This window comes from Branchiostoma lanceolatum, chromosome 3 (assembly GCF_035083965.1).
Source record: "Branchiostoma lanceolatum isolate klBraLanc5 chromosome 3, klBraLanc5.hap2, whole genome shotgun sequence".
NCBI classification, from domain to species: domain Eukaryota; kingdom Metazoa; phylum Chordata; class Leptocardii; order Amphioxiformes; family Branchiostomatidae; genus Branchiostoma; species Branchiostoma lanceolatum.
Window position 1 is genome coordinate 13,902,546 of NC_089724.1, and position 15,303 is coordinate 13,917,848.

The 15,303-nt window shown below is 39.3% G+C and overlaps 1 protein-coding gene across 29 annotated transcripts in view; it reads right to left on the reverse strand.

The window, feature by feature from the left end:
* Window positions 1-15,303, reverse strand: part of LOC136430439 (actin-binding LIM protein 1-like) — a 97,179-nt gene that overhangs the window by 30,512 nt on the left and 51,364 nt on the right. For 24 of the 29 annotated variants that reach the window (XM_066421052.1, XM_066421049.1, XM_066421053.1 and 21 more), the window contains 5 exons: window positions 7,951-8,038; window positions 4,242-4,303; window positions 2,601-2,654; window positions 1,895-1,951; window positions 821-919 (listed from right to left, as the gene is read on the reverse strand). In XM_066421052.1, the coding sequence (XP_066277149.1) occupies window positions 821-919; window positions 1,895-1,951; window positions 2,601-2,654; window positions 4,242-4,303; window positions 7,951-8,038 (360 nt within the window). The remainder of the gene's footprint in view (window positions 1-820; window positions 920-1,894; window positions 1,952-2,600; window positions 2,655-4,241; window positions 4,304-7,950; window positions 8,039-15,303) is intronic. The other 5 variants (XM_066421054.1, XM_066421056.1, XM_066421058.1 and 2 more) reach the window with 5 other exon arrangements.

Below are 15,303 nucleotides of genomic sequence, written 5' to 3' on the forward strand. Positions count from 1 at the left end.
CAAATTGCATAAGACTGACAACCCTATGTCAGTCTCATTAAAATGTTCTGGTATTCCCGCGAGAAAGCCAGATTACTGTCCATTTTACACATGCATCTGCAATGACCCTATATATGAGGTAGGCATATTTTTGCCAAGTGAAAATATCATTACAATGCAATGTAATAGCATCTCCATGTGTGTATGTGAAATGTTTCATGCTACGCCACGATGTATCACTGTTGAAACTGTCAAAAACACTCAGCAAGATTGTTAGCCTGCCAGAGAAGGGGGGGGTCATCGATAGGGAGAGGTCGAGGTCAGAAGGGTATCAGCTGACACTCAGTTGCAGGGTGGTCTAGAGACATATGCCAAGTTTGCAATGTCACTGTACAAAATGTTAAATTGAGTTTAACAAGTTGCTTGAGTAACTGCTATTTGGCATATCTCATTACCTGGATGTCTAACTTTCATGGAGGTAAATGTGAAATCGTTTGGAGCATTTCACTTAGTCTTCTTTAATAAGCCATTAAAACACAGGAAAGCAACAACAGCAATTTTCCACTCCAGATACATGTATCTGTAGTACATGTACTTGAATGTTAGAAGCTTTTGGGGGAAAATAAAGTTGGGTAGCAATTAGATAACAATTGAAATCAAAAATTGAATATCAATCAAAATTTGAATCAAAATGATTGTACAAGTATCAATATCATACAATAATGATTTAAAATCAAAACCTTTCTGAAAGGGTGGAAATCAGATTTTCTTGACTTTGGGAACTGGGTTTTCTCCAAATACATTTGACAGTCTAAAAACTTGAATGTGTTTGAACTCTTACCTTTGACTTCAACATAGGTGCGGTAGGAACCTGTCTCCTGAGTTTGGGTGGAGTTTTAGGAGGAGTCTGCAGAATGTACTGGGGACACCGGGGGGAGGACTAGAGGGTGGAGAGGGGGACTTTCAGATGGATTTATCTTTGATATCTACCAAGGCTGTCTCCAGGACCTGTCCCTCCTCCCCGGGACGGAAATTTGCCTGTCGGACCCCGTCCGTCCAAAAAGTTTTTAACTTCATGACTTGAAATTGATGAGCAGGTGAACAGGATTAACAACAAAAATCAACAACATTGGCTCTCAAACAATGAGTGGGACTATCACAGTAAAAAAAAAAATGATGCTGGAGACAGCCCTGCTTAGTTTCTGTGACATTTTTTTGGTACAACGTTTGATTTATTTCTGTTATAACCAAATAGAACCACATATCCATCCTGGTTTGCCCTGTAACTTGACAACATTGTCAATCTGCTATCCATTTGTACAATAACAACTTCCAAACATGTAACTATTTGCACTTATAAGTCCAATATGATGTGATGAACATATCGTCTTGCAGCACAGAATAACTCCCATGTCTGATCCTTGAACTTGAAAGCACAGCAACTCTGAGTCAGTAACAGCCCATGTAAAATGCCTGAAACATGCTCAGAAGGGGCTGGACAGATGGAAGTATCAAACACGGTGGTTTTAGTAGGAGGAAAGGAGCACAGCTGAAAGAAGCACAGTGGTTGGAGAAACAACCAGGGCTCATATCCATGTATGCAAAGCTGAGAACCTGGAAGCAACTTATAGTGTTACAACTTACAAGTCCAAATTCATCTTATTCCGTTTCTGGGGGTCATCAATAGTTGGGGCATCATCAAGGAATATAAGAGCATAAGTCCTCAGAAAGAAAAGGGACTTTACAACTCTCACAAACTGTGCAAGCACACTTGACGGCATTATTATGCTTAACCTGAGATGCTGTTTTGTTATCTATCCCAAGCAGTAAGAAGTGTGATGTTGTCTAGTGTTGCAGGGACTTGCCAACAGCTCATCCTGTTAAGGCAGCTGCAAGTGAACACTGGCTAGCTCACCTTGGGGTACTTAGCCCTGTATGGTGGGGACTTGTTGCCCAGTTTCTCGGCTATTTGCTACAGATGTGACAGTAAGAGACAGTAAGACCAACAGACAACAGAAGTAATGTGAGACAGCAGATTGAAATGTCCAGTTCACAAGCAATTATTTATGATTTCTGCAAGCCACAGACTAACAGAGAAAAAATCTGCACATATCAACATCACAGGGACAACCATTCTGTTTAAAGCATGGCACAGTTTTGTGGAGGACTCAAACAACAGTCATTGTAGTATGTATCATAATAGTAGGAAATAGTAGTAATTATATATAAAGGTAGGAAATTACCCAGATCATGCTCATATATAGGCATAATCAAAATTCCCAAACAATCAAAATGCAACCTGGATGGTAAGAAATGGTCATCTAGTATCTAAGTTATCTAGTACGTACAGTATAAGGAAAATACATGCAATATCATTGTTTTTGTCATACCAATGTCATTCCAATGGAAATTATTGGATCATAGAGTAGAGTGCAGCAGATGCTTAATTAAGGTGCATTTCAGTACAACATAGGATAACGATGCACTTCAGTGCAGCATAGGATGCAGGTGAATGCTTCGAAATGCAGCAATGCTACTTCAGAAAAAAATTCTAGCAGAGTTACAAGGAATGAAACTAAAGACATGCATAATATGAAGAAAATATGAGCAGTGAAATCAACCTTGATAGGATAGTAGTTTTGCTTGGGAACTCGGTAGTCCTGATGCCTCCAATACTGCAGAGCAGGGCACAGTGAGGGGGTGGGGGGTAGAGACAGATGAATAAACTAAGGAACTAGTCGAAACTGCTGAAGGCAATGGCTCATAAGTACAATAATGCTACATTTGGCTTGCCCCTGAGGAGTTGCCAAAAACATGACATCATCTCTTCAGCACAAGGAAGCATAGTGCCAATGCATGGATGTGACATTCAAAATCAATCTGCAACAGGAAAAAATTCATGTGACAGTTGGAAGATGATTATAAAATGATATACATTACATTCTATGCAGAGATAGGGTGATTTGGGGACAGTTATGAAGAAGTTGAAGAAAAACACTTGTTAATTACATCATGATACCCAACAGATTCAGCCATAAGATTTTATCCTCATTTCTGGTGATCACAATTCTTAACTTTAATCATCAACTGGTAATAATAATATTGGTTTTATTCCAAAAATCACAACCAGCAAAAACAGCATTCATTTGAATTACCTGCAGATTTGTCAATAAAGGAATGTAATTCAGATCTTTGGGGCTTGAATAGTTGACAGGATCAACTGTTCTGCTTTGGCAGTGAAATGTTTGTTTGTTCAGACCTTTGTAGTGTCTAGTGGCACATACATGTACATAATTTTTATGTAGGATAGCAAGTTTCCTTGCTGTTTCAGTAGCAGGGTATGTTTTACAGGGAGGGTTGTTTCCCCTTTCAAGTGATCAAGGCTCGAACATGGGACCCCAATTTTACATTCCAGTTGAGCTATAGGGCAGTAAAGTGTGCATGAGAGGAAAGCTTCAGAATAAAGTTCCTTACTCAAAGAATGTGTGAATACAACAGATGGGTTTGAAAGGGAATTTGGTCACTTCATTGATTGTCATTAGAAATAGTGAGATTTGTGGAAGAAATCATTAAGAAGCCCAATCTTGGCTCCTTGGTAGATTGTCAGTCTCAGACAAACAGCACCCAGCGGGCTGAGAAAATGACTTGTTGAAATGGTTCAGTGCTGTTCAGGCAGTTAGAAGTCAATTACAGGATAATGTAAAAGTGAACTTCATCTTTTGTTCACTGACTTTAATTATTGTTTTCCTATTCTCTGCCACAGATTTAACTCTCAGCAGTGACGTTAAGCCCCTAAATCAAAGTCTCGAAAAGTAAATCAATTTAAAGGAAGTTGACCAAAAGCAGTTACTCTGATCAGATCAGTTACTCTGATCAGATTTGATATAAATTTGATATAGATTTGGTTTTATGTATTTCGAGTCACAAGTGTGATATAAGAGCAGTGATTTTATAGAAGGGTGATGTTAGGATCATGGGAGGAGACATGACGTTAAAAAGGCTTTTCTCTTCATCCTACAGTCTTGGAACATTCTTAAGGTCCAACTTACAGATAATTAAGGTGCTGCACATCTTCACTGGTTGTCCTTCCAGCTACATGTTTACATGACCATTTGAAGATAAGTTGCATAACTTATCTACATGGCAGAGAAACATGCGCATGGTACACCCATGTCCATGAGCAGTTATATTATGGCGTTTACCCATCCTACAACATCCCATGGACTGGGTATAGGACGGAAAACAAGCCCTGGCTGTCTTACCTGGTCTTTTATACCATTAGCGTGGGCAGCCTTGCTACAATCTGGATGCCAAATCTGGTTATCTGAAAAACAAAGAACAAATGTGTCAAATTTCATTACATATTCATTATACTGACACAAACATGTCAAAAATATATGGACACAATTATTGCTGCTTGATGGTAGACTTGGTGATATTTATTAAACAATTCCTACTCCAACTGTCAGTGCTAACAACAATGAAGTATGCATCATGCTACAATTATATATTGAGGATAATACAGTCCCTCCTATATAAAACAAACATCGATAGTGGGCATTACCAAGTGCTATGCCAATGCCTTGAAGGATGACATTTCAAATGATTTCTAAACTCTACATGCATTCCCCATGGTATGTCAATTAAACACCCACGTCATTCAGTAAAACATCTCCTGTCAGCATTTTAGAGAGCCTGTAATATCTAAGGACATGTCATGCATATAAACGACATGGTCTCTGGTTAACAGTGTAATATTTCATCCTCCCTTCCTGTGGAAATGCTATCTTGATGGGGAGAAAGTTGGCACCACGTCAAGTATCTCCAGGCAGGCCTGGCATGTGCACTGCCGTTTCTCCCTGTAAAATCCATAGCCATAGCAAACTGCCATTTGTGCAAAGCTGTTAAGTATTGTCTCTTTCCAAGAACTGCTTGAATGCGAGCCGCTCAGGACTATTTGTTCTGACGCAGGGCTTTGTGAAATTTGACAGAATCTGCAAAACTGAGGGCCTGAGTCACTCCATTGAGAGCATAGTTTGATACAAGTCTAAATTGGACAAACTAGGGAACAAATTAGACATAACAAATTACATTCCGTCTTTGTCACATACATGACCAAGTTTGGGACAATGTTAGTTATTTATTTATCATTTTGTCATGTTTAAGTAATATACACAGTTGACTACAGTATCTCTCTCAGAAGACACTGTTTAGAATCCAGAGAATTTCAGGCACTTTTATTGAGCACATGCTACACGTAGTACATGTCAGTTTTGGTAAGCTTTATCATGAACCATGACCATCAGAACTACATGTAGTTGGCTTAAATGGATTGGAATTTCAAATATAACCCCAGAGGATCTGCAAGTTGTTTAACCTTCTCCCTGCTGCATAACCTCATAACCAAAAGTAAAGTTGCCAAATGGTAACCTTTGGCAGAATGAAGGTTAAAAACATTTGCTCCATGGTCAAAATCATGTCACATTTTCACAGCTGTTCTTATAACAGAAATCTACAGTGAGGTTCGATCTAGGTAAAATTGTTTTGGGTGTCTTGACGTGCAATGGCCTTGCCCTGCCCTACTTATGGCATGGGGAAGCTGCCTGCCACATCAAATAAAGTTAGAGATTTGAATTTGTCCTATTTGATCAGGACCAACAAACCTGCTATAAGTGGCAGAATTTCCTATAAATCAAGTTGAACCTTAACCTGATCTGTCATTGCACACAGTTACATGGGTCCATGCCTCTGATAGGTGACAATACGTGTTTTAAAACTAACACATTCACAAGCTGAATAGATCAGTCTTTACAAACATCACTGTCAAAAACTCAAGTCTGAAATCATTTTTTTTCTCCCTGGTATTTACAGAGATACATGTAGAGGTCCATGCCTCTAATAGGTGACAATACAATACATGTACAATGTATGTGTGCAAGTAGTCTTTTTAAAACCGGCATACAGATCGAGAGTATCATCATCCTGATCAGTCTGTATAATTGTCACTTCCAAACTCTCACTTATTTTTTTTTTGACCCAATTTCTAGTACCATTGATTACAGCAACTGCAAACATAAAGAAACAAATAAAGCAACGTATCATTGTTAATGAAGACACAATATTGCAGTTGGACCTGAAAAGGGGCAGGATTTATGTAATGACTCCAATAAGTGATGTGCACAATTACCCACATTGTTCTTGTTTTGATATGACAGAATGTCGAGGGGTTAATTTTGTGGTCCCCACCCTATAGCAGTGCGTCACGGAGTGCTAATGCCAGAAATGGCGCTATTTTTGTGCTCTTGCAGAGACAGGGCACATTCTGCATGCAGCACCACACTTTGTATCAGAGTCTTGTTTTGAAAAGCTTAAGGCCATAATGAAAAAAACCCTTCATGTGCGGGGAGTTCACACGTATCGGTCATCAGTACAGCACTCGTTTGTCAGTATGGTTATACAGTAGTATTCAAAGCAGATGCTGCATATCCCTTTTTAGCAGCAACCTTACACCACAGACCCATATTCTGTACTGATATGTCATACACATGTATGAAGATGAATGTGTGAATGGAGGCAACTGTTGTAATGACTGTCACATTGGAAAAAGAAATTCTCCATTTTGCCGCCCATCTGCCGCTGCAATGTCATGCAATCATACTAGTTACATGTATCATGCGACCATTATGAATAGCGTGTACATTCAATCCTTTGGATGGCAAAATAAACTACGACGGGAAAAACTCAACAGGGTTATACTTAGGTTGTAACAATCAGAAATGTAGACCTATTATGTACATCATTGTAGCACACAAATATTCAACCAATCTTGTTCTGAACAACCAAAATGTACATCAAATTTTAGTAATTATATGTAACGTTACATTCTGAACCATCACAATAATTCTATGTTGTGGTTTGCTGTCTATGCTAAAGGTTATGATTATAAGGGGGAGGGGGTACACAACACTTTCTTCAGACAGCAAAATTTATGGCAGTTTTTAGCAGATATATCGAATATTAAAATGTGCTATTTTCAGGAAGCACAAGGTTTCTGTTAATTAAAGTTAACTTTGAAACATGAGTTTAATGAATTGACTGAATGTCGACATACAGTTTGTCTTTAAGTTCCTTGTCTAAGACTGCAACTTGTTCTGTGCATGTATAGTGAGCTAATCTCTTGTCTCTGAGCCATATTCTTAGTAAACACCAAAGATATAGGTTTTACTTATTTGTTTTCAAAACCACTTTTTCACTGTGATTGGGACAGAAACAGGATGTGGATACAACATGCAGATGAACTTATCCTTTTGCTTTGACAAAATATGTCAGAATATTTCCTTACGCTGTTTCATACCAATCTTTTTGCATATCTATCATCAGTATGTATCATTTGTTTGGTAATTGTTATATTTCACAAATAGTAATTTATTCAAATAATAATGATATTCTATGAATAATGTGCCATACCATGATATATTACTCTTCCCTTACTAAGACAATATATTAGATTAATAGTTAAGATCAGGCAAATGACTTGCCAGAATGATATCAGAAATCTTGACAATGTAACAGTGGAATACATGTTGCTATATTTATTACTTAATTTTCTGCTCTCATTCAATTGTTTCAATTATCATATTCAAATGAGGGGAGACCACACATAGACCATATTGGTCTCTTTCTCACCCCTGCACTTTCTATCTTTTTTTTCTCGAAACTGTATATCATGTTTTTAATTTGTTCGAAATAAAGAATTATACAAAATACAAATACGCTGGGGGGATACATTGTACATACACGGGGGTTGTCTGTCCTCAGATGGTACATTACTCTTCCCTTACATAGATTACATTAGATTATTAGCTTAGATCAGGCAATGACTTGCCAGAACATTTATATCATGATATAGGAAATCTTGACAATGTGGGATGCAGACATGTACGCTGTGGGTTGTCATGATCATAGACCTACCTTGCAAATACATCTCCTCACCCTCCCCAAACATCAGCCCACACTTGGCACATTTTGCACAGTGGGGGTGATAATGCTTCTCTCCTGCCTGTAACAACAAGAGAACAGCACAGAGGTAAGTAAAAAACCCACCCACCTGAGAGAGGAGAGAACAGCTACCCGTGCAAGGATGGCTGGGCAGCTACGTTGGCACACTACTACGTACTAAGTCTTGGCTCCGGGATGTGTATGTTTTATGCAGTGTGTTTAACTATGCGGCCAATTTGAAATATGATCTGTGACCAGGGCACGTCACCAAAAAAAAAAATGGACGTCCTTTTGCTGTCGATGATGCAACGCCACATAAAGAGGTGTTCATTCAGGAGCAATGTGAAAGATCATGTCAGTTCGGGTGTGTTAGTGTCAGGGTGTGAGAGGGAAGCGTGCAGACTTGGACTTAATTTTCTCCAGTGTGCCCACCAGGCTCCATAACCGACACAGACACCACGGGGTAATGCTATCTATATGGCAACACCCTTGGCCAAATATTTCACATACTTGGCAAGGATACGTTACCCAAGTTCTGTTTTTCACACCCGGGAGTGGAACAGGGGACGGCCAACACACATACAGAACCTAGCGGTCAGTTGTACTGCTGCTATATTTACGGCTACGTGGCGCATTAGGGCAGTGATCCCTTTCCAGGGCTGTGCCCTTACCGTCGGCCTCCCCAAATGGCACATAACAGGGAAAATTGAACCTGTTAAATTAATAGTGTGTGTCTCAACCCCAGTTGAACTCTTGACATCACCAGCACAATAACCTTTTCCTTATTTCTTCATTACAGGTTTACATACAATCCACCTTTAAAAGATCATTGTTTACAGTAAGCAACTTCATTGTCCCATGAGTGTGCAGAAAATCAGGATATCCTGACATTGGCATGGCAACAGAACCTATAGCCCTAGACTGTTATTTCAGCACTGGGGACAGGGTAATGGTGTTTTTCCCCAGGCTTTGTGAAGCCGTGACTTGGGTGCAGAGTTATGGCTTTGCCAGCGGCTGCACAGAAAGGCCATCTGGACATGTCGTGTGCATGAGCAATGGTTTTTCAGTAAATGAAATAAGCAGTTCCCTGGCTGCATTGATTCATAGTTCACATTAAACCGAGTGCATGTATTGTGAGATATCAACATACATGCCTAACTTAAGTGCACAGGAATTGTGTATATGTTATACAACATATGGCAACTTCTATAATATTCAACAATAGACCATTTTCATATTCATATTCATTACTAGATTATATTGATTTGCAGTTTACTGTATCCATATATTCAGTGACTACATTTTTGGAGGGATAGTGCATTTACTTTTCTCTGCTACCTAAAAGCAGTATAAGATCTTGTGCATCTCTGAATGACAAGGAATCGCCTGATCTACGTTAACGTAGCAGGTGACCTCAGGTGGACTGCAGGTATATCTTCACTTGAGACATTGAATCCAGCGATACTTCAAAGCATTCCAATCCCAGGACACCCAAACAGCCCCCCAACCCCATCAGGCTGATGTTTGCACTATTAGAGCTGCTGCCTACCACAGGAGGTCACGCCCAATTTGGGATGTCAATCTAGAGGTTACCTTCAAGGGGACTGCCCACCATGAAGGATAAGGCAAAAGTCTCAGGCATGTTCACATGTGTGTGCCTGGCATTCTCATGCATATGGATAGTTGACTTTAATGCAGTTTCCAGTCTGTGTTTTAATATCACTGTGTTATCATTGCTCGGTTATTTTCTGTTTTGAAAATTGTCATGAAACAAGAGCGAGAAAAAAAAACTTTCTGTTCGTTTGTTTAATAACATTATGTAATCAACAGAAAAAAAAAGAAATTTAAAACTAAAAGATACTGATCTGAAACCTCTACATATACAAAGCAGAAACCCCACATACATAAACTATGGAAAACCTCCTTTGCTGGTTATTCTCTTGAAAGCTACATGTTGCCTACCTTCATATTTCTCACTTCCAAAGTAAGAAGAAGTCTTTGATATATAACATTTCTCCAACAGCCAATATCAATAAAACCACCAGACCCAAACTGTACTTCAGTCCTCAGGTGCCCAATTGTCTGCACATTTATGGTACAGACACAACCACACCAGGAGCCGATTAGCTGCGTCAACATCTTTCATCCACTGTAGTTTATAGGAGGCCAATGTGCTGAAAGCTACATGTATGTGCTGCCATAGACTATTAAGCTGTCAAATCAAGTACAGACATTGCCCAGAATAAAGACAGGGAGTACTGCTTGTGTACAGGAAACAAAACTACCACCAAGCACCATGTAGCAATTCAAAGGCTACTACATGAACTAAGCAAACACTGTAAGTGTCCAAATATTGAGTACAGAAAATCATCGATCAAGCCTTGTGGTTGCTTCCATGCCCTGTCCATGTGGCTATATGTTTACAAAAACCTGACTGCTATAAGTATGATAGCAAAAATACATGTACAACAAGTTGTGATCTGAGCAATCTACATATATAGCAGGTCTGTAAGATTTCAATCTTATTGCATGACAGACATGCTACTACATGATTCATGGCCTATATTCCTACCATAAAACTTGAGTCGATATGCCACCTCAAGTGTCATCTATGGTAATTAAGTCAACACTATAATCACCACGTTTTGATAGTTTGCTCAGCTGTGCAATACCATAAAATCTTATCTGGTTTAGGACCTCAAAACTTATAATCTGTGTCATTAATAGTAATGATACAACAATGCCTTTTGTAGATGACCTTTTGTCCATATTCCAAAATGGTTTTTGCTTGCTTGGTCTTTAGATTAACAACAAACCTTATGCAGGACTGTCTATCATGTAAAATACATGTACCTACAACTATCCAGTGCATGTGGTTGGACAGCCGCTATACTGCAGTGCTAAGTTAAACACTCGTATATCATTATCCACACATTCTCACAAGAAAAACGTTTTACTAATTTCAAATTCCTTGATGACAAATACCAACAACTCAAATGAAATAGCTGTAAAGAGTATAGTTAAAGTAGTAATTGAAAAAAGCTACAAACTATTCTGAAGCTTGTAAGTAACTGACCCAAATATTGTGCATTTGGCTATATTACAACTAGACATCCTTTAAGTAGTCACTGTTTACTACTACTTCTACTGCTTAGTTTACGTACGATAGGAAACACGTCTTGACTACAAGTCAGAGAACAGAAGTCACCTTTAGTGTCAGCCCCAGTTCTAGCCACTAGAGTCCTGTGGAAACCACGTCTACTAGGCAGAATGTACTCCAGCGTCAAGTGGAGATAGCTCTAGTTTAAGAGACAGCGCCTGTGTCAAAGTACGCTGGACCAGGTCAAAGTTCAGCCACCAGATACCGCTGTTTGTCTCTACTATCACAGAGACCTCTGAATACTGTGGTATCCAGGCTGCCAAGAATAAACCAAGAAAAGGTATATGGCGCAAATGTAGGTAACTAAAAGCAGCCGGCGCTATAATCTAAATTGGTATCTGTGGTAGCGCAGGGTTACATTCCAGTTGGACTAGAAGTCAGAAAAACTATTCCTCCCTGGGGTTTGGGTGGGGTACATGTAGATCAGTTAGCCTGTTACAGTGTCAGCACATGCAGGTGAGGGTGGCAATGTGAAGACAGTTCAAGTCCCTCATCAGCACCTATCTACAAAACTCTATCACCTATTTTGAAGAACTAGACAAATTTGATAGCATTCACCACAAAACAATGATGTCCAACCACAAAACAAGGACTTCCGACCACAAAAATGCCGATCTGGCGGGAACCATGCTTTGTGTCATTAACAAGGGCATCACTTGAATGTGAAGATCATAGTAAACGAATAATGAAATGTCAGCTCAAGTTACAATGTCTACAACTTCACTGTGGCAATAAATTTGGATACCTGACTTCATCTGTTCCAAAAATTCTAGACTGAAAAAGATTAGTAAAGAATATCAGCCTGATAGTGGACAACGCTATAAGTTTCTATCAGTTTTGACAGTATTTACTGGGTGTGCTAACCACTGGACATGCATTGGTTGTGAGGTGTTGCCTGTTGGAGTCCTTGTCTGGCATTGTTTAAATCTTCATATATTTTTCAGTTCTTTTCTCAACAAAGAAATTAACATATCTAAGGCTTGTGTAAGCCATGTATATACAGGTCACGGCAGAAGAGACATTGACTAGCTACGGTCAAGTGCAAACACTTGTTGGTGACAACAGCTTCTGAGTGAAGTATGCAGGGCGAGCCTTTGTACCCATCAGTCAGAAGCAGCCGCTATTTGCCAACAGAAAACTGAGTACACAGCCGTGTTTGCTAACTTCTCCAGGAGAAGGCAAAGGCCACCTGCACTTCCCTTCACCCCTCCTCCAGAAAACACACACACCCAGACAGACCCAGACATATACAAAATCAACCTTCTGATCGACATGCATATGGGGATGTCCCTGTAGCTCAACTGGTAGCAGTCTCACAGTTGAGCTCCTGGCTTTAACTAGGTGCTAACATGGAGACCCCAGTTCAATCCTGAGTAGGGCATCTTGGTTGGGGCTGCACCCACCTTTTGGAAGGGACGTTAAATTGATTAATAAGGGATGTTCAAGGAGGTGCCTCCAGCATGTTAAAGGGGAAAGGCTAGCAACCCCTCCCTGTAGAAATATATCCTGCTACTGGAACAGCAAGGAAATATGCTGCACTACAAGGGTCTGAACGAACGAATCAATGATAGTACAAGCACTGTAAACATGTATTCGAATTACACCTCACTCTATAGTGCCACTTGAAATGGTAACATATGCCACAGAAAACCATTATAGATAAAACGGCATGTCGACCTCGAAGCAGAATGCATACATAAATCATTAGCTTTCCTGGTGAGCTAGGTGTTCAAATAAAAAGTAGTACATAGAATACTTTGCAAGATCTCAACTATGAAAAGACAAAAAAAACTGCAGTATGATGTTTAGTAAGTCATTACCTACATGTATTGTTTGATCAATCACTTTGATTCTCTGCAAAAGTTATGATATACCAGTACAACTTTTTACATTTTCAGGAGCCAGTAGTCAACTGCTGATACCATTAGTGAACATTCATTTCTGATTTAATGTAACATTTCCTTACAACAGACACTGACTACGAGGAAAATCAGAGTGAACATAGTTGTTAATACTTGATAATGTATCTATTGTTATCAATTTATCATTAATATTATTCATCTACCATCGACAGTAAAAATAACACAGCATTTAATCAAAGCCATGTCCTTTCCTTACAAGGCTGCAAATGTCACATACGAAACACCACCTTGAAGTTTCCACAGCTGCCCTGAAGTTGTCATACCCACTATTAAAGTTGCCACACCCCTATTTTCCAATAGTATACAAACTTGTGGAGAACATCAAAATCACTAAGTGGCGGCTAGAGTAAAACACTCCTTCTAGAAAGTTAATGTACTTGTACGCGCTAATTGATTTTATTCTATCTATAGTCCTGACAATGTCTCTAACAATTGGACATAATGGCTGGAAAACCTAGTTTTCACTCCTTAAGCTTTCAACTCTCTTTCTCTACCTCCAGGGGGTTGTATGTCTGACTGTCTGCCAAATCAAATTCTGAGGAGAACAAATCGGTCTGAGCACCTCTCCTGCAATCTAATTTCACATGGACTGTACATGTTGTTTTCTACAGGATTTATTTATGTTGTTACATGTACCTCCAAGAAAAAAGGTGGCATTGTTTTGGGTATGTCCTTGTGTCTGTGCATGTTTCCAGATATTTGCATAATCAATGCATTTTCGTTTCGTTTCAAGGCATCCTCATTTGAGGTGAGGCATGATGCATTTTCAAGTACAGGGGTTTTTCTAGAAACAAATTACAAGGGGGAGGATTGCGAGGGAGCGAAGCGACCAAGTGGGGGGATGGTGTGGAAGGGGGGGGTGTAACATTGTGAACTTTAAGAGAATTTCAAGTTAGATAGAATGGGGCATTCTAAGGCTTTCTGAGGGGCAAAATTACTGTCAGATAAGTCACAGTTGAAGACTGTTAAAGACTGTGACCTAGTACTTAGCATCCATGGTCAATCAGATTCAGAATTTTATGCTTGTCAGAAAATCTGCGCCTCAGGATAAGGGGGCGTATGGTCAGGGCATGAAGGCGCTCCGCCCCTGTTGCCTTCTTTAGATGAACCCCTGAAGTAGCTAGTGGTAGTACAATGCAGCTTCGCTACGGCTCGCATTTTTGGCCAAGCACACCGGGTCACCTCTACTCTTCTCGACATTTTTTTTTGCCATAAGTTATCTAAGAGGTAAATGATAGGGAATTCATACTTGTGACCATTCATATATATGTAACTTAATGAGAGGTGTACAAAACTGCATAGGTAAGCAAATTTGGAATCAATTGGAGGTATTAACTAATTTCATGGAGGTATGATGTCTCTTAATTGCTTTTTTTGTTCTAGTATAAACCAAGGAGTATAAACAGACAGGAGTTCTACAGTCAGGTAACCATTATCTGTATCTGTATCTATATAGCCGGTATAACCGCCATTAGGCGTAACACACCAGCTTAGCAGGCACGTGGTGCAGCAGCAGCTGGTTATATTACACTTAACGGTCTGTTACACCTACACCTTTGCATATCTGACTGCAACCGTTCTTTAAATTAAAGCTATTTAGTGAGGATGCTCCTACAGTACTTGATGACAACGAGTTCCATTCTACGATGATTCTCGGAAAATACAAATTTTTGAACACATCAATCCTTGGCTGATAACTATTTCTAGTCCTCTTCTGAGCTGGCATTAGATTACTTATCAGTCGGTATGTCCACAAGTTTGTTAGTCATTTTGTACATCATGCAAATCACACACTTACATAAAAATGAACCATACACCAACAGTTTTAGAATTAAGAATCTGTTCACAGATCAACCAGCTGAAGACTTACATTATACATTCATTGTCAGATGTGGTTAAGTACATGCAGCAACCACTTAAGTCAGAAACATCCAGAGGAGGAAGCCTTGAATCCCCCCAAATTGTCAAATCCTTTCTTTAAATGAATTCTATTGCATTATGATGTCTTTATGCAGCCAAATAAATTCAATCAAATCAAACAGCATCAAAGCATTTTTGCAATATATTGCCTTACCTTGCATTAAAGCTTCACTTTCTATTGAACCGGACAGCTGACATTTGAAAAGATTTTACATCATCTCCACCTGTGATGGTTTCAGGCAGCAACAAGATAGTCACTGCTTCCTGTAATTCTGCTTCAGTCTTTACATGTACTTTGAGTTAAATTTTGTATTCTTATTCATT